Source organism: Camelus dromedarius, chromosome 5, assembly GCF_036321535.1.
Source record: "Camelus dromedarius isolate mCamDro1 chromosome 5, mCamDro1.pat, whole genome shotgun sequence".
NCBI lineage: Eukaryota > Metazoa > Chordata > Mammalia > Artiodactyla > Camelidae > Camelus > Camelus dromedarius.
This window is the reverse complement of record NC_087440.1, coordinates 15,455,691-15,475,534: the sequence shown is the minus strand read 5'-3', so window position 1 is coordinate 15,475,534 and position 19,844 is coordinate 15,455,691. Positions and strand designations below refer to the sequence as shown.

The following is a 19,844-nucleotide window of genomic DNA, read 5'->3' as shown; positions in this document are numbered from 1 at the left end:
AAACAATAATCACAGCAATGACAGCAAGAAGTTCTGCACTTAAATTCATTTCCTCCCAAGAGCACCTCCTGGCCATCCTGATGTCCAACTTTGTAATCCCCTTGGAAATGAGAGATAATATTTGTATTTTGTATTTTATTTCCATGGGGTTGAAACAGTCAAGGGACCTAGCATTCCCCATAAAGACAGCTGACATGCCCACTGAAGCGTCCTAGTGGAGAGGTGATCAGTGGTGCCCATGAGGTGAGACAACCATCTGAAGCAACATATTGGTTTCCAACCTATGCTCTGCTTGAAAGAAGCACTGCTGGCAATGAGAGACACCCAGCTTGTTTCACGGCCCATGGTCCTCCACTTTGGAAGAGGGAAGGACTTTCAGAGGAGCCATGGCTCTCAAATCAAAGGCAGGAGGCTCTCTCAGGGGCTACAGCCTGACATCTTACCAAAGTCTGGTTCCCTCTAATGATACAGCCGTGTCTAAAAGTTAACTCCATCCTACTTTTGTTTATGATTGAAAAATTCCATAATAAAAAGTTAAAAGTCAATATTTGATGAATAGATGTTAGGTAAGAGAAGTTTAAAGATATTAATTAAGGTTATAATAATAACCCCAGGGGAAAAGGAGAGAGAAAGGCAGAAAAGTTAACATAAATGTTTGCTTCTGGGAAATAGTCCTAGAAGTGAAGACTGACTTTTACTTTTTATCCCAGAGCTTCTGTAAAGTTTTTTGTTTTTGTTTTTTGCTAGATTAAAGCCTAATTTTGCCAAGTGAAATAAGCCAAAGACAAAGTATGATATCACTTATATGTGAAATCTAAAAAATACAAGAAACTAGTGAATGTAATAAAAAAAAAAAAAGTGGACTCACAGATACAGATAACAAACTAGTGGTTACCAGTGGGGAAAGGGGAGAGGCAATACGGGGTGGGGGGGGGGGGGCAATACGGGGTTGGGGAGGGGGAGGCAGAAACTGGGGCGGGTAAGACAGGCTCAAGGGTGTACTGTACAACATGGGGAATACAGCCAATATTTTCTAATAACAGTAAATGAAAAGTAACTGAAAAACGATACAAAAATTTCACATTTAAAAAAATTATAAAGTCAAATTTTAATAATAAAATTGTTTAAAGTTTTAAAGAGACCCTCAAGTCAAGTTAGTTTTAAAACATCAGTATATTTTTAAGAAATTATTTTCTATGGAGTCAGTATTGAATTTATTCAAATAGAAGTCAAATTTATTAGAGGATCATACTCTTCCTTTAGTGTCTCAGTAAACTGACAATCTTAAATGATACCTCTGGGGCTTCATCCTTCTAACGGGAAAACAAATAAGTAAATAAAAACAGGAGACTGGTAGTTGCTAAGTGTTTCACACAGCCACAATAGCTTGGAAACATATGCCCAATGCTTGGGGAAATACTAAAAACCTCCCACTTCGCCTAGGCCTCCGGTGGTGGTCATTTTATGGGCCTTTACACCGCAGGCATTTTTATAAGGGTTTCTGCTCCTTTGGGCATTGCCATTGAGCAAGTCTCCTCCATTGTGCTCTGGCTTACGGGACAGACATAGATTTGTGATCAGGCACAAATTAAACCATGACACACCCTAGGTGGGTAAATGGAAAGAGAAGTCCATGCATATTGCAAGGATGTGGTTTAGCCCAGAGAGACCATGAGAAAAATAAACCAAATCTATCCTGTAAGCAGTTGGTAGCACTTTGGATATTGTAATCATATTTTTTAAGCTCTCCCTTCCAAGACCACCACTGGGTCCCCTACTGATCTGAAAATCTAGTTACTGCCTTATAATGATCTTTTGTCCTCTTAATTCGCACAAACACTTCTCTGCCTTTAACTTGCAACCCCACTGGGCATTACCCGCGCCTTCCTCTTTTCTGCTCAGCAGTGAATCAATTCTAAGATGACACTACAAAAGGGGGCAGATGATTTAAGTTATTTAATTAGTGCATGAATCACAAGTTGAATCCTAAACGGGCATTTGAGCAAGGTCATTTCCTATCATTAAACAATTCAAAATTAACAATTAAATATAAATTTAAAACCTCAGAATTTAGAAGTCAAAAATGAATAAAGTGAGTGAAGTCAGAGCAAGTCGAATTGATAGTACCTGAAAAAAAAAAATGTCTTTTGTATAGAAATATAAAAAGATCAAATTAGACTTCCTATACTTTAGTATGAAAATCAAGGGCCTTGGTGTTTGAGCAATGGCAAAAACAAATACTTATTATTCCAATGTTGTTTTCATAAAAAAAAAAAAATTGTAAAGACCATGCTAGACTTCTGGAAGAGATTAAAAGAAAATCAAGAATGCTCTATTGAAAAGACAAAAACAATAACTGTGTTTGTAACCAATATTACCAAACCATCATTCTTTAAAGTTAGACAGAGGTTTTTATTTGTTTGTTTATTTTTTAAAGATTCAGGGAATATTTTGTATTAAATATAGTGCTTAACAAAGAACATGAATCCTCAATAATTTTTTACAGGAGAGAAACCAAGGAGGAAATAAGAGTTTTAACCAGTTGCCCTCAAGTTCATATTAGGTTAAACAGAGCCTCAAACACATACTAGAGAGAGCCTTGAATCTCAAGTTTAAATCATGTAATGTTTATATTAATTCACAGACTCTTACTCTTTGTTAAAAAGAAAAAAAAGTTTTTTCGCCAAAGATCATCTCTGCTCCCTTTAGAAAGCTTTTGGAAAGGAACTATGCATAATCTCAGGATGTTCATATAATGTTTGTATTAATTCACAGACTCTTACTGTTTGCAAAGATCATCTCGGCTCCCTTTAGAAAGCTTTTGGATAGTCTCAGGATGTATGTATTTGGTAGCTTCAACCCAGAGAACATTAGTAACTCAGCATAATTTATGACCTGAATAAAAGGACCCTTAGAAGAGAAAGTTGGCTACAGAGATTATTTTCCCTTCACCATATAAACGTAACCCTAAACCATTTCCTGGGGGTAACCCTAAGAGACTCCACGGGTACCAGACACATCAAAACCCATGGGAAAGCAACTCTCCTGTTCCTTTTCCCTAAACCAGCCTATTCTCCCCAGAGGAACAGCCCCAAACTGTAGGGGAGTTAGAGAGGTTCCCCTTGGTATCTTGAGCTTCTCCTGGTTGGAGTTCAGGAGCCCACACTCAGTGGCTACTTCCCAGCTGCTGTGTATTAATCCACCTGTGATGAGACTGACCAGACTCTCAGCAGGGCAGGGGGTGGGTCCATGTGCCAGCTTCCAAACATTCACTGGCAGAGTTTCCTATGGAATTATTTCCCACATGCTTTCCATCTCAGAAGTCAAATCATTTAGCTGATATTTTAAAAATAAGACCTAACTATAGGAAATGGCCAAAGGGTCACTGTGCTAACCTTAAGATAGAGGCACTTACACTGAGATGGTCTGACGTCAAAGTCAGAAGGTCTTTGTTGGATGGATGAAGTTTTTCAAACAGAATAGTGTCTGCTCCTTTGGAATAAAGCTTTATCTGTCCTTCTGGGTTTCGAACTGAAAAGAAAAAAGTTTGGAAAGTAGATTATAATCAATGAAATCCATCAAAACTAGACTCCCTGGGCTCCAGCCAGGCAATTTGGAAATGGACATAAAGCTTTAGCCAGTAGTGAGATATTCACTAGCTTTGGTTAGAAGGTCACTACCTAAGTCACTTGGTTTTACTCCTGTTATGTTAACTTAGAACTATTCCATCCACAGGAACAAATGCTTTTATTTGGATGCATACAATCTTTCTATTTTCCTCGCCTACTGTTTCTGAAGGGCTGATACATTTAAATTAAGCCTCTGCATTGAGCAGAACTGAGAGCTTTGTTTGCCTATCTCCTGATGTGAAATTCAAGACTTCATGCAGGAATCAACTCTCAGTGTTATGCCAAATGATCTCCATATGGAATTCTAGCCATTCAAAACCATGGTTTATGTGTTAGTTCTCAGCCCTTGCTGACGTATTTCTTTACCCCCATTCCTCCTTGGAAAAGCCCTTTCATTCCAAGGTCACAATCCTGGCTGCAAGCACACTTTGCAGAGGGCTTTCAAAATCAAAATTTCTATCTTCTCCCCACTAGAAGTCTGTATTAGGAGGGCCGTGTTTTTCACCTGCCTCCCAGGTCTGGGGATGACAGCCTTGACCAGAGTCCAGTCCCTTGTCTCCAGTCCTCGAGACTTCCTCTGGCTGTCCCACACACTGCTGTCAGACAAACCCTTCTTTAAGCCATAGAATACCTGGCCCATCTTTGTAGGCTTGGTTTTACAGCTTGGCACTTACCAGGCACCTATTTGTAGAATGAATGAATGAATGAATGAATGAATGAATGAATGTATGACATAGCAATGTAGTTCTTCCCAGGAACTGCCTACAGCTTAAGACAACCGTCTGCATCACAACCTCAACACGGACCCTCACAAGCTTTATTGAGTCAAAGATTATTACATGCTTTCCATTCAATTATACATTTTCTCTAAAAATATAATGCCTTAAAACAAGTGAACATAAATATTGGCTTGATTAGTTTAGTAGGATAAAAATTTTGATTCAGAGCTTGATCTAAAGGAACATAAATATCATAGCACAATAAATTATTTTTCCCTCTAATCGTTTTATTTTAATTGAAGCATAGCTGTCAATACAATATTATATGTTACAGGTGTGCAATATAGTGATTCACATTTTTAAAGGCTATAGTCCATTTATGATTATTATAAAATATTGGCTATATTTCCTGTGTTGTACCATATATCCTTGTAGCTTTTTTTATACACATAGTTTGTACCTCTTAATCTCCCACATCTAAATAGCCCTTCCTCCTTTCCCTCTCTGTATCTGTGAGTCTGCTTCTTTTTTTGTTATATTCACTAGTTTCTTGTATTTTTTAGATTCCACATATGAGTTATCATACAGCATTTGTCTTTCTCTGACTTCTTTCACTTCATGTAATACCCTCCAACTCCATCCATGTTGTTGCAAATGGTAAAATTTCATTCTTTTTTATAGCTGAGTAATATTCCAGTGTGTGTGTATGTATACCACATCTTCTTTATCCATTCATTTGCTGACAGACTCTTAGGTTGCTCCTTTTAATCTTTAATAACCCTTAATCTTTAATGTCCATTAGTTAACACTTAATCTATTCTAGTTTTCTCCTAGCTTCAATAGAGCTAAGGCACCCTGGAAGCTTTTTTGTAGTGGGCTTGTCTAGGACTTGTCTTCTCTTCTAAGACTCATGGTCAACTTTGCTTATTTCCAGAACTCACACAATTTTTCTTGTACTCTGGCTCTAATGCTCACATTGGGAAGAAAAAAATGCAATTTATATCTAATTATTCAAGTGGGGGAAAAACATTTAATCCTAGGAAAGGCTTTCTCTTTTTCATACAACATTCCAATTTAATTCCGATTTAATAGTTTCCCACATATTTTCTCCCTTCCATTACCAGGGCTATACAGGCAAAGTATATATATCATACATTTGCCAATACAACTTCTCTGTGACTGGTTTTTTTTTTAATAGTCCAAGCTAAGATATCAGTTCCCAAATATTTTTGGTCTCAGAACCCCTTTACACTCTTAAACCTTCATGAGGACTTCATGTGGGTTCTATCAATATTTACCATATTATTTATTAAAACTGAGAAATTTTATTACAGAAAGCCTTATGACACTAATTATAATATTACTGTAAGAATAATTATAACAATAAACCTATGATATATTAACATGAATAACATTTCTATGAAAAAATAACTATTCTCCAAAACAAAAAAAAATTTAGCTTGGGAGAGGCATTGTTTTATATGACTACATATCTCTTTAATGTCTGGAGTAATGGAAGACAGTTGGATTCTTATATCTGCTTTTGCATTCAATCTGTTGTGCTATCACACATCATATGGCTTTTGTAAACCCCCTTAGTATACTCATGAGAAAAAGATGTTGAAAAACAAATAACATTAGTACTATTATGACAATACTTTTTTCCTTGTGCATCCCCTGAAAAACTCTCAAATTTTCCTAGGGTTCCCCAGACCACTCAGTGAGAGCCACTGGTCTACGAAAATCTTAAACTGATTGTGATTTGTGCAAATCCCTTACCATCTCTGTGTCACAGTTTCTACCTGTGAAAAGATGTTGAAACAACCTAACCTCTAAGGTCTTCCTAGCTCTACACTTTTCTGATTTAATAGATTTTCTCTTAACCCAGCATTAGCCCCTTTAAATTTGAGTTTATATAAATCCAATTTCATGGAATCCTGCTTAATTTTACTCACTAAACATTTTCTTTAGCAGCTTAGCAATTTTATATCTCTTTTCATTCAAGGCTTCTAGTTATTTCTCCTAGGAAATCTCTAAGCTAATAAAATCTCAGTCATTTCAGACATTAGCCAATAAAATAAAAATAACAGCACTTTTAAACAGACAAGATAACACGTGGGCAGATCCTAGACAAAGGTCAGAGATTTTTAATATAGAATCTGGCCCCACTGCCTGTCCTTTAAACAGTAGTGTTCTTCAGAAATTTTACCCAGGACCAAATTCTCCAATCCTTTGCACTTTCCTTGGGCAGTCACATTCTTTTTATGGCTTCAGATTTCATCAACAGGTTGATTGCTCTCAAATGTGTAACTCCAGCCTAAATTCATTTCCAGCACTCCCTTCTAACCTGTATATCCAACTGCCAACTGAACATTCCCTCTCAGATGGGCCCAAGCACATCAAACTCAAACTGGACACGTTATCTATCACAAATAACTAGTTACTCTTCCTCTGTTGCCCAGTCTTAATAACTAGCTTCACCATCCACTCAGTCTCCCAAATCAGGTATCTGGCATCACTCAAAGTTCCTCTCCCTTCACCAAAGCTAAGAACTTCTCTCTGCTACCTTCTCTCTTGCCTAGATTATGGCATTAACCTAAATGGTTCTATTCATTCTAGTTCTGCTTCCGTCCAAATTGCTCCATAACACAGCCAGAGGCATCTCCACACTGCTGCCTAGAATCCTGCAATTGCCTCCTTCTGCCCTTAGATCACGTTGGAACTCCTTAACCTGGCACACCCAGGAGTCATCAAAGTCTGCCTCTTTTCAGCCTATTTCCTATTCTGCTTCACTATATTCACCAGGATGCAATCACATGGTACATTTTTCAGTTCTACATTCTCCTTTAGCTTCAAGTTCCTGGAACATGGTAGGTACCTAAATAAATATTTGCTTGGTGACTTGAATTGTAATCATGCAAAAGTCACTGAAAGCAGCAGCCATGGCTTTGTGATATAAAGGAAAGAAAAAAGTCAAATGGTTTCCAGGTTTATGCTGTGAATACAACAGCAACACTGTGAAGGGTGGTGAATAATTCCACTTTGCCCTATCTCAGCTGGGTGGCTGTTCGTCCATTCACACAGAGAAATGCCTGCCATATGTCAATGTGACTTGTATTCTGAGAATCTTTATAAGGTTCAGAGTTAAGAAAACTTTATCTAAAGATCTTTTAAGGGCTTTTGAAGGAATTACTGTTATTTACTCTTCTTTAATGATTATCTGCCACTTGCCCCTGCTAATAAATAGCTTTGAATTTTATCTCTGTACTTTTATTTACATAATTAGTAGAATTAATCCTTCCAAAACTATATAATGACATATATATTTATCAATATACTAGATTCTATACCTTCTGACAAAATCCTTTATAGAAATCTATTTCTATTTAGATATCTATGAATTAAATCAGGGCTCTTGCCCCAGAATGAGAGTACCTCTGGTGCTCAAACTATACATTCATGATCCAATGAATGATTATCAGGAAAAACCAAAAACAAACCAAGAAGGAGGAGAAGGAGAAGGAGGAGGAGAAGCAGAAGCAGCAGCAGCAGCAGCATGCATGTCTGAGCCTCCACCTCACGGTGTTGTCCCCACCAAGCCACGTGACAATCATGAGACTAGCACTGTTCTTTGCTTTGCTATCAAACAGAGACTTGTCTGTCCCAGTGGAGTCTCTCTTTCAAATTTCTCCTGATTAAAAACCAAACAGAACCAAAATAAAGCCCCAAGCCTCCATTCATTCGGTGGTGGAACATTACCTTTCTTCACATGGGATCCATTAAGACAAACATCTGATGTTTGCGGTTAGGCTGTGATTTCGCCACAGCCGGTAATGGTGACCAAGCTGGGGAAAAGCCAAACGTTTCCCTGTGTAGCAATCTTAGGTTCTGTCAACACCCTTGGAGCAGAGAGAAGCCCGTTCTGGCCAACCCCACATCAATAACACTTCCTCTGAAGCTGTGAATAGAAGAGAGTTCCCGCTGCTACAACGTGAGGCCAACACCAAGAGCGGTGTGTGTGCTCGTCAACAACACGGATGCCAACTGCCTACGGCCTGCTGTCAAAAAACTAACAACAAACATCTTCAGATGATGTTTGTTGTTTACCTGCTGAGAGAAATAGCCCAGGGCTGGCTTCCCGTAGTTAGAGACCAAAAACCCTACCATTACATATACACACATGTTTTACAGAGTGAAAACCGATTTAATAGGAGGATCATGATATTCGTAAGTTACAAAGGGTTGGGTTAAGTTTTATTTGACGGACATTCATAGAGAAGCCGCTGTGTGCTAAGCTCTGTGTGTGGCCCCGTGTAGTTTAAGAAGACCAAGGCACAGCCCCTGCCTTCGGGTAGCACCACTCTAGCAACTGGGAAGGTCACAAGTACTGTGGGACTGGTACCACACTGGAGCTATGAACAGGGTGCTCCGGGGAACAAAGGAGAATGTGGTTCTCTGGAGAGTGGGGAAAGCATTGAGAGAACAGGTGATATTTGAATTGCACATTACCAGGTGAATAGGAGTTTTCCAAGAAGAGAAGTGGAGAGGAAGAGAGGTCTCGGCTGAGGAAACAGCACGTGCAAACAATGTGAAAGTGTGCAGTGCCCACCGGGAATGGTGAGGTCTGGTGAGGCTGGAGCACAAAGTTTCAGGAAGTGGAAGCAAAGCGGCTTGAGGTTAGGTTGTAAATCATCTTGAATGTCATGCTAAAGACATCCTTTAAGTTCTGTCTAGGAAGCCAGCAAGATTTTTTAAGTTGGTGATGGTAAACTCAGGCCAGTGTTTTAAAAAGAATACCCTAGTGTCAGCATAGAGGATTATTTTAAGAGAGAACAGTTTTAAAAGCTAGTGCAAGCAGTGACGAGAGCTTTAACTAAAGCAGCAGCACTGGGAATTAAGAGAAAAAGACAGACGGTTTTTATGATAAAAGGAGGTTTTGAGGCTAGTTTTAGAAAAATCACTCTGTTGCCTTGAGGAAGAAAGACTTAGAAGCAAGGTGACTACTGAGTAGCCTACAGACAAGGCAAAAGATGCTGAAGCCTGAATGAAGAGAGCAGCAGAGAGGGGAACAGATTTGAGAAATGCCCTCAAATATCCTAGGAGAAAATAATGAGCAGTGTAATGACATGTAAAATAAATATAACATAATAATGAGGGTCTGTTAGCGCAGGGAAGTGGTCCCCAGACTGTGGTCTCCTGACCAGCAGCATCAGCATCACTTGGGAGCTTGTTACAATATGCAAATTTTTATCCCCACCCCACACCACCCCCCACCATTGAATCAGAAACTCTAGGGCTGCGGCCCAGCAATCTGCATTTTAACAAACCTTCCTGGTGTTTCTGATGGGAGCCAGTTTGAGAACCACTAGCCTAGGGGGCATAAAAGAGATGGAGATATCAAAAGTAAGTCAGGTACAATAAGGATTAAGAGGCCAGACTTTGAAGAAAGACAAGCCTGGGTTCAAATACTTGCTCAGCCTCTTACCAGCTACGTGATAAGCTGTAAGACAATCTTCAACAAGTTACTTAAAATCTTTGAGCTTTAATTTCCTCATCTCCTAAGTGGGGGTAACATACTATTTGCAAGAACTTAATAAAATAATTCATTGTAAAGCATTCAGTCCACTGACAGACATATATAGTTAGAGATCACTGTTAACAGTTTTATTAAGAACTACACGAAGAGCACTGGCTGTGATGACATTTCCTACTAGACACATAAAATCTGAGGTGACCACAGTACAACCAGTGACAGAATCCAGGAGAAGGCTGAAGACATGTGTGTGAACCCCAGAGGGCGACTGAAGCTGAGGACCTGTATGGGAAGGACACAAAATATAGGCACTAGCTGCCACCAGGTGAGTGGTCACGGTTATCCGAGAAGGGCACAGGAGATGAGAAGAGAACAGGACACCAACACTGAAGAGTGGGACAAAGAAGAAGTCAGCTTGGGACAAGAGGAGAACCAGGAGCCAGCGAGGTCACAGAGGCCACAAGAGGAGTGTCAAGAGGAGGTCAAGAGTCTCAAATGTTTCTAAGTTAAAAAAAGATAGGTTGAAGATAAAGAAATGACAGATAATTAGGTAGATAGATACATACATACATACATACACACATATATACACACACATACACACACATATACACACACACACATACAGGGAGCAGGCCATTGCACTGCGCAGTTATGAAGGGACTGGAGACTTCTGAGAAGGCATTCCTTCCTGAATGTGGAAGCAGAAGCCTGACATAGGCTGAAAAGAGAAATTGAGGTGAGGAGCAAAAACTGATCTCGCACAATTCCACTGTGGTGGAAAGAATAAAACCGGGGCAGCAACATCGGTGGAGGTAAGAACATGAACAGTACCTTTAAGGAAACAGGATAATCACAGCATAGTAGGCTGAAGGAAGGAGCCAGTGATGGAGAAGAAATCAAAGGCATGAAGGAGCCAGTGACGGAGAAGAAATCAAAGGCATGAGCAAGTGTGAAGCGAGCAAGCAAGGAAGGAAAATGGATGGGAGCAGGTAGAATCTGCAGCTTTGAAAAGGAGCAAGAGCAATTTTTCTCTGAAGCTGGAAAAGATGAGTAAAGTTATAGCTTGGGGAAGGGGGAGGAAGATGGGGAAAAGAGGAAGGTGATGGTCCTCTATTTTTTTTTTTTTTTTTTCAGAGAAAAGGCAGATGAATTTAGCTTCCAAGAGTGAAGCATATTCATGGCAGGGTTGAGGACTTGAGGAGAGGGCAAAGGTTTAGAACATCTGTTATAAGGACTGAAAAAAAGGGAGCAAAATCAGAATGAGAGGGACCCTGAAGCAGCACTCAGGGTCAGCACTGAGTTAGGAAATCACGGATTTGTTGCGGCGCTAAGTACAATCAGGGGTGATCCGCTCCAACAGTGCAAGTGAACAGAGTAAACGGGTAATAACAAGGAGGCTGACGATGATGTTCACAAAACAACAACATCAACAACAACTAGCCTGTGCCAGTAACTCAGGAACTCATCCCGAGCCTTGAGTTTGCAGTCCTGAGTGTGCAGTGATTAAGTGAATGACCAGCATTGTCAGACTTCCTAGGTTCAAATCCTAGCTCTTGTATCTCAAGCTATGTGACCTTGGGAAAGTTCCTCAACCTCTCTATCCCAATTCTGTTATTTTTAAAATGGGCAAAAAATAGTAGTACCTACTTTAAAGGGTTGTTGTGACAATTAAATCAGTTATTTCATGTAGAATATTTATAATAGTGCTGGACACACAATAAGCAGCGGTTTTGTGTTAGTTATACTGACCTCTACTGAGTGGAGGCAGCGCTCAGGATGACAGAAGTTCATCAAGTTAATAAATACCCAAATTCTCAGCACATAACCAAGAGTGAAATCATCCTTGAGAGATTCCAATATAACCAGAGCACTAGCAAAAGATCAAAAACTCTCAGCCACCAACCGTACCTATGACAGACATCCTTTTTCTGAAATTGTTGAAATCCAAGAAGGCAAGCAATTGGTAAGTAACTAGTGTTCCCAATTCTTCTATTGTGATTGTCTCTGGAGTCCGAGACTTAAAAATGAACCCCAAATTTTTTGCAGCAGTCACTAGAGCACCTTCATCAGGTGATTGAACTTGGTAAATCAGTTGTCCTAAAAGGAAAAGAAACAAGTGTATTAAATAACATACACTTTTTTTCAAAAATGAAAAGAAACAAATGTACTAATACTGAGAGTAACATTCATAGAATGCCAATACGAGCTCCAACTCATTTCATAACAACCAGCCCAAGTGTCAGCTCTAGAAATCAGATCTTTTCTACTCACCAACCAGCTGACCAGGTGCCCATCCTGTGGGATACCCCAGCACACCAAGCACACCACCACTGGAACCCGTATCATCTTAGAGGAAAAGACTCATTCCTGAGTCCGCCTCCCTACGATGCTGAAAGTTTCTTAGGTCAGAGACCACACCTTTGTATTTTCAGTGACTAGAGATGAGCCATGGAAGTTCCACAAACTAAAATAGTTACTAGATTTTAAGTTACATAATCCTCATGGCAAGCCTTTTTATTATTAAAATTACTACTGGCATACCTCGGAGATATTGCAGGTTGGTTCCAGACCAGTGCAATAAAACAAACATCACAATAAAGCGAGTCACACGAATTTTTTGGTTCCCCTGTGCATATAAAAGTTATGTTTACATTATACTGTAGTCTATTACATGTGCAATAAATAGTGTTATATATAAGAATGCACATACCTTGAATTAAAAATAATTTATTAAAAAAAGTTAATCATTATCTGAGCCTTCAGTGGGTCATAATCTTTTTGTAGTAGTACCATCAAAGATCACTGATCACAGATCACCATAACAAATACAATAATAATGAAAAAGTTTGCGGTAGGATAAGAACTACCAAAATGTGACACAGAGACACAAAGTAATCAAATGCTGTCGGAAAAATGGTGCTAATAGACTTTCTCCATGCAGGGTTGGCACAAACTTTCAATCTGTAAAAATCACAGTGTCTGTGAATTACAGGGAAGTGAAGCACAATAAAACAAGGTCTGCCTGTATTTCCATTTTATACTAGTGAAACCGATGACTGAAAACGTTATGCAATTTTTGAAGATCACACAGCCAGAGTGACAGAGCAGATATTCCAAATCCACTTTAGTCTGTACTAATGATCATTTTATAACACACAGGAGAAATCCATTCAAACATAAGGAGCCAACCCAGGATGCTAATTATTGATACCTGGTACTGCGTATGTGTTGGAGTGGAAATAAGAAGGGAGAAGAGCGGGAGAGAATGAAGCAAGTGGGGGAAAAAACATAAAAATACACTTAAAAAACAGCATGAATAAAGTAAGCCCTTTTATATAAAATGATACTATCTCTGTATATAAAAATAAATTAGAAAAAGTAGGCAGAGCTAGATCCGTATTTACTGATTTACAGTAATAGCCAAGATAAATTGTTAAGAAAACTGGCTGCATATTAATCCATATGCTATGATTCCTTTTCATTAAAAACAAGTAAACCACCTATCTATATACATATATTCATATATATGTACTATATATATAAAATAAATATACGAGCAAGTGGAAAGTGCGAAATGTGCAATATCAAATGTTAACATTGATTACTCCTGTAAAGGTGGAATTAAAGTTCAGGAAAGAAATTATTAGCTTTGCCTTTATAAATCTTTGTATTGTATGGTTTCCCTTGCTACAGTAAGCATAAATTAATTTTTGAAATTGCAAAAAGAAAAAAAATTAAAGCAATCACTTGATCTACGTATGAAATTATGTGATAACTTCTACTTCTGGCAACACGGTGAACTGAGTGCCAAGACCAACCATTCCTGCTACAACCAACTACAGAGTCTGTAAACAGAAAACATTTTAATATTTTTGAATGCACTGATGATTGGCAGGTAAGCAGTAACTGTTCAGGTCAAAGATTGAGAAAAAAATACAGATGGAATAAAGGAAGGGCACTTCCTAAATCAAGAGAACTCCATCACTGGTTTCCGGTCTCTCAGAGCTTAGGTTAGAAAAGACAAAGACCAGGGAAGAAGTCTAATGAGAGACCACCTCTTAAAACTGAGCCCCTAAAAAGGATGCTCTCTCAGTATAAAGGTAAATTGGAAATCAGTGCCCTGTTTAAGAGTGCCTATTTATAAGAGAAAAAAAAAATCTGCTGAAAATTTATGACCAAAGAGTGACTCTCATGTATATTTGCATCCTAAACTCACTGTATCTGGGTGACCTGAGAAAAATCAAACTGAAATTTCAGTTTAATGTTTCTGTATTAAAACACTGACTGACTACAGCAAATCCAAATCCTTTCTTATAGAAACCAGCCTTCACCTCAGGACCCAAAGAATTTCTACAAAGTTCCAAAAAAAATGGCCATCTCACAGTTGAAAAATCATCAAAACCACAATAAACAAGATATAATTAGAACCAACAGAAGGAAAAGAGAGAATAACATCTGCAAAAAGTTTAGATATTGGAATTATCAGAAATACAACACCCAAATATTTAATGGATCTCCAGAAATAAAAGAGGTATGAAATTAAACAAAAAATTAAAAAGAATTAAAGATCTTGTATTAATCAAGAATAGATTATACACTACTGAAGAAAGTATTGGTGTACGGGGGAAAATGGAGAAAATTCTAGAATATACCTCAGAGACACAAAGAAATGGAAAAATGAGAGAATTAATAAAAGACATAGAGAACAGAGTGAAAATACTTAACACTGAAGACCTAATATGAGAGGGAAAATGAGTCAAAGGCAAAACTCGAAGAAATGCATGGCTGTAGAAACTCCAAAGTGATAAGACAGCACACTATAGATGTCAGAATCTCAATGAATCCTAAGTAATACAAATATTTTAAAAATTCACACTTATACTAAAAACATGAAAGAAGAAATCTCAAAAGCGGCCAGGGAGACAGGACTGATTTCCTTCAAGCCACTGTGCGACTGACAGCTGCCCATGCAGCAGCAGAAGCAGCAGCCAGAATACAGTGGACTATCTTTAGTGTGCTGAGAAAATTGTCACCTTGGGTATTTCAACACAGCAAAAACATTCAAGGATGAGGATGAGGGGAAGGTATAGCTCAAGTGGTAGAGCACATACTTAGCATACACAAGGTCCTGGGTTTAAGCCCCAGTATCGCCTCTAAAAATAAAATAAGTAAACCTAATTACCTCCCCCCAGTAAAAAAGAAAAAAAATTTTTAAAGAGTAAAGATGAAATAAAGTTGTTTTCAAAGTTTTTGAGAGTTCACCAACAGTCAGCTTTCCTTAAAGGGTATTCTAAAAATTACACTTTTGATCAACAGAAGATCAGAGATTGAAAAAGCATTAATCACAGAAATGAGTAACTATATGAATAAATCCAAGCAAACTGACTCTAAAAACCATAAAAATAACATCTTGTGGGACTAAAAAAGAAAACACATGATAAAAATGCTATATAAGCCATGAAAGGTTTAGTATTGAAGGGTTTTAAGGTCTTTGTTTTGTTCAAAAAGGCTTAGGTTTTGTTAAGTTAATTATGCTAAAATTTCTAGGCTAACCACTCATTTGTATAAAAGAATACAAATAAGGGTATATTATTTCCAAAGCAGTAGAAATAAAAATGAACTAAATCCATAAGAAGAAAAGAAGAGACAAAGACACAAAAGATGGGGTAAATACAAAATACAAAATAAGATGGCAAAAATAAATCTAAGTATGTCAATAAGTATATACTTAGAATCTAAATACATAGATAATCAATAAGGGTAAACTGACTAAATGTTCCATTTAACATTTAGTTTATTTTGGTCAAATTAGATATTCTTTTTAAATGTCAAAAATTACGCCACTTATGAGAGATTTGTCTAGAACATAAAGAAAAAGATTGGCAGGAAAGAGTGCAAAAAGCTAAACAATGCAAGTACTAACAAAAGGAAAACATCTCTAACTATGTTATTACCAGACAAAACAAACTTTAAGGCAAAAATATTACTAGAGATAAAGAGGATCACTATATATTGACAGATGTTTTAATTTAATGATTTGTCTAAACTTGTATCTAACTAATAACATGATCATAAAACATATAAAGCAAACACTGGCAAAACAAAATAGAAACAGACAAACATACCATTACAGTGCATTTAACTATGCTATACTAGACTATAATGATGTAAACATACTCTCATTCATTGAGAAATCAAGTAGTTAAAATAATCCAGAGAGGTAGAAGATTGAACAATACAATTAACAAACAGTACCTAATAGATATATTTAGAACCCAGAACTCAGTAACTATATAATGCACATTCATTTCAAGCACACATGAAACATTTATGGAAATTGCATATGTATCAAGCCATAAAGCAAACCTCAGTAGATTTTTAAAAATTGATGTAATAAGGCAATAAGAAAAAAATTCTAAATTTTTTATCTCTTTAATTGCTGTCCACTTAAATAGAAAAAAAAATCCAATTGAAGCCTTTGTACTTTCCACTTTCCTGCTTCTAAAATTTCATCCTTCCACTTCCCCAAATAACTTCTACAGGAAACAAACAGCACACACTTAAAATAAAAGCAGCACCCTTAACTATAAATTATATGATCATGTAGTTTTAAGTCCATTAGATTTGGGTTCTGTTCTTTTTCATAACTAGTATCTATATAAGAAAAGTTTATATTTTCCAATGTACTTGAACATACATGGATTTAAGCTATCTATCCTATAATGAGAGCTTTAAAAGGAGAAACCTTATTTGGTGATGTAATCCTTCACTTAGAATCTCAAAGAAAGAAACAGAAATAGTTGTAAGGATACACACATTTACCTCTGTTCACTTCACAATACCTCTATATGGCAGAAGAGATATTAGCCAATATCCACTAGAATAGATAAAATTTAATAGTGGTAATACTACATGTTGGTGAAAACGTGAAGGTACTAGACCTCTCACACACTGACGGCAGGAATATAAAATGATATTCTGTTTTTGGAAAATAGTTGGGCAGTTTCTCGTAAAGTTAAACATATCTATGCTATAATCAGGCAATTTCCAGTCCTAAGTGTTTACCAAAAACAAATTTGTTACACATTTTTTAAAGACATAAAAACATTTATGGCAGCTTTATGCATAACCCAAAGCTGGGAACAACCCAAATGTCTGAACAGAGGACTGAGAAAAAAAAAAGTGGTAGTCATATTCATATAATGGAATACTCTCAAAAAAATACCATGGATGAAGAAAAAAGCATTACTGTGTGAAAGAAGCCAGACACAAAAGAATATATATTGTATGATTCACACAAAAGAATACATATTACATGATTCCATTTATATGAAGTATAAGAACTGGCAAAACTCATCTTTGATGATAGAAATCAGGGCAGTGCTTGGCTGGGAAGGGGTTGGTGATATGGGTTGGAGAGGAACATGAGGAATCTCTCTTGAATGACGAAAAAGATTTACACCTTGATTGGGATGGTGGCTCGTGTAGGGGTATATAACGTGTATGGTCAAAATTCATCAAACAATACACTTAAGATCAGTGTGTCTTACTGCATTTAATTATGTTACAATATGGAATAATTTTAAATGACACTAGAAAAGAAGAATGGGTACTATCTGTAAACTAGAAATTTGAGAAATGCCTAAAAGACAAAATGAAGAAATAAGAAAAAGAAAGACTCAGCTCAAAGCATTTGTAAAAGAAAATTAATATAGAGAATTACGAATCTCTCCCCAGAGAATCTCCAAACTCAGTCAACAAATGGCAACAGCAGAGTTGGTCTTGGGGGTGTGGGGCACCATTAACAAAATTAGTTGAAGAATCCCACTGAGCACTCCCAGACCACTCAGGCTCCTCCCTCTGCCAGCTTATTCTGAACAACAGGTTTTAGTGACAGATTCCCCCAGGATGAAACCTTGAAAATGTTCTATACAAAGTATACAGTCCACCTAAGGAAACCTCTAAGATGTGAGTGCTGAGGCTGGAGACCAAAGCTGAAAACAGCCAGAAGTAACTTCAGAATTCCACAAGGATAAGAGAAATAAAGTAATGAGAGAAAGAAACTGATGATACTGATATTGTCTTCCAGGCCACACCTTAAGTACATCTTTCTCTCAAATGGGAGTATGGGAGTTCTGACACAGACCCCTAGCACTAGATTTGAAAAAGTCAGATAGTTAAGCTCAGGTATCACATGAATTCCAGGAGGGAGGAAGCCCACACCCAGGAGACAAGCTCTGTACTGTGCCTCTCCCCCACAATCTCAGGAGACAGGCTACGTAAACTGGAACCTACATTCACCAAGAAGCAAACAGGGATTCTCTAGCACAAATAAGAACAGGCAACCACAAACCGTCAAACATTTGAAAACAACATGAGAGTTAAGACACAGGACTCAAAAAATAACATTCCATAAAATGAAACATAATAGAGGAAAAACAGAAAATTTTAAATTAAGAAGAATTAATATCCTCAAATGAAAATATAAAGAAATATTAAGAAAATTAAAAAATAACATTTAATATTTTATTAAATATTAAGAAATCTCAATATTAAAATAAAAACAGATTGCTATTAAAATAAAGGTTTACAAATGAAATAAACTCAATGGCAGAGATAAAAGAAATTTACTTAATAGTATTGTGATATCCTCAGATGAAAATAAAAGAAACCATTATTGACATTAGTATTATAAAAATCAGTTTAAGCAATAAACATAATTATGTGAATTCTCATAGCAATTAAAGTCAGAGAAATAATTTCGTCCAACATCATCAAAGGCAAAGCTATGGCTTAAATATAGTCACAACCAAAAAATAAAACCAAAACAAACAAACAAACAAACAAAAAAAACCAAAGAAGAAGAAAAAAAGACAGAGACAGCAAGAAAACATATATTCAAGTGTATGTCTGCACTTACATATACACACATACATTTATATCACACACACACACACATATGGTCTATAGTCAAAATATATTTCGCTTTTGAGTTGAAATTACTTTTACTCAAGGTGGTAGCAGAAAGAAATGACTTGTAAATGGAATAGACTGGACTAGGTTGGAGCAAGAAGCTGATTCACTATACCGTTAACTGCCTCATTGCCTCAATGTTAAAGTGGCCCAGCCAATTTTGTTCTAGTCTACGAACCCAGTGCTCTAAACAACCAACTTAGTACTGTGAGGACTTGTTCATAGCAGGGACTACATACAAGCATTCTATCAATGTAAATCCATCCCCATTATTGGGAAAATTCATTCTAAGCGTATGTCTGAGGGCCTTCCGCATCTATTAGATGTGCACGTTAATGATGACAGCTATGTGACTCAACAGTGTTTCTCTGTTTGTCTCTGGCTACCAGGAAGCTCACAGTCAAATATTGTGCTCTATCATAAAAAAATATATTTCATTCCCTTTAAATGGCATATCTGGGCCCTCATCTTTTCATTGTTCCTATTTCTTTTCCTTTTATCTTTTGGAAAACACTCAGGATATAAAGAAATACAAAGAAAAGCTAGTGATGGGTAACCCTTTATGCAATCCTGGACTTTGAATTAGAAAGTCCTTCCAATTTCAAAAATTTTCAATAAAAATAGCAGTTCTAATTAAAAACAAACAAACAAAATAAACAAACAGAAAAAACAAGGCTCATCACTCAGGCACACTTTGCACTTACCTGCACTATTTTCCTCTGACATTACGGTGTGGCAGAGAGCAAGTAACCTAAGGAATTCATGCACTTTGGGATCACCCAGATTAATGGATTCCAGCAGATGGTGGTCAAAGAATTGAAACGTTCTATCGGCTTGAGGGTTGACTGAGAAATCCACAGCCTTTTTCTGTAGAACAACAACAACAAAACTGTAGACCTCATTTCAACAAGAATCTTTTAAAATTCCAAACGCTTCCTCTAAGTATTTTTAGCGCTTGTATGATTTTTCAGCCTCGAAAGTCTGGCA

The 19,844-nt window shown here is 37.2% G+C and overlaps 1 protein-coding gene across 7 annotated transcripts in view; it reads right to left on the bottom strand.

The window, feature by feature from the left end:
* Positions 1 to 19,844, bottom strand: part of ATP8B4 (ATPase phospholipid transporting 8B4 (putative)) — a 211,440-nt gene that overhangs the window by 57,228 nt on the left and 134,368 nt on the right. For all 7 annotated transcript variants that reach the window (XM_064485612.1, XM_064485615.1, XM_064485614.1 and 4 more), the window contains 3 exons: positions 19,562 to 19,724; positions 11,793 to 11,981; positions 3,416 to 3,531 (listed from right to left, as the gene is read on the bottom strand). In XM_064485612.1, coding sequence (XP_064341682.1) covers positions 3,416 to 3,531; positions 11,793 to 11,981; positions 19,562 to 19,724 — 468 coding nt within the window. The remainder of the gene's footprint in view (positions 1 to 3,415; positions 3,532 to 11,792; positions 11,982 to 19,561; positions 19,725 to 19,844) is intronic.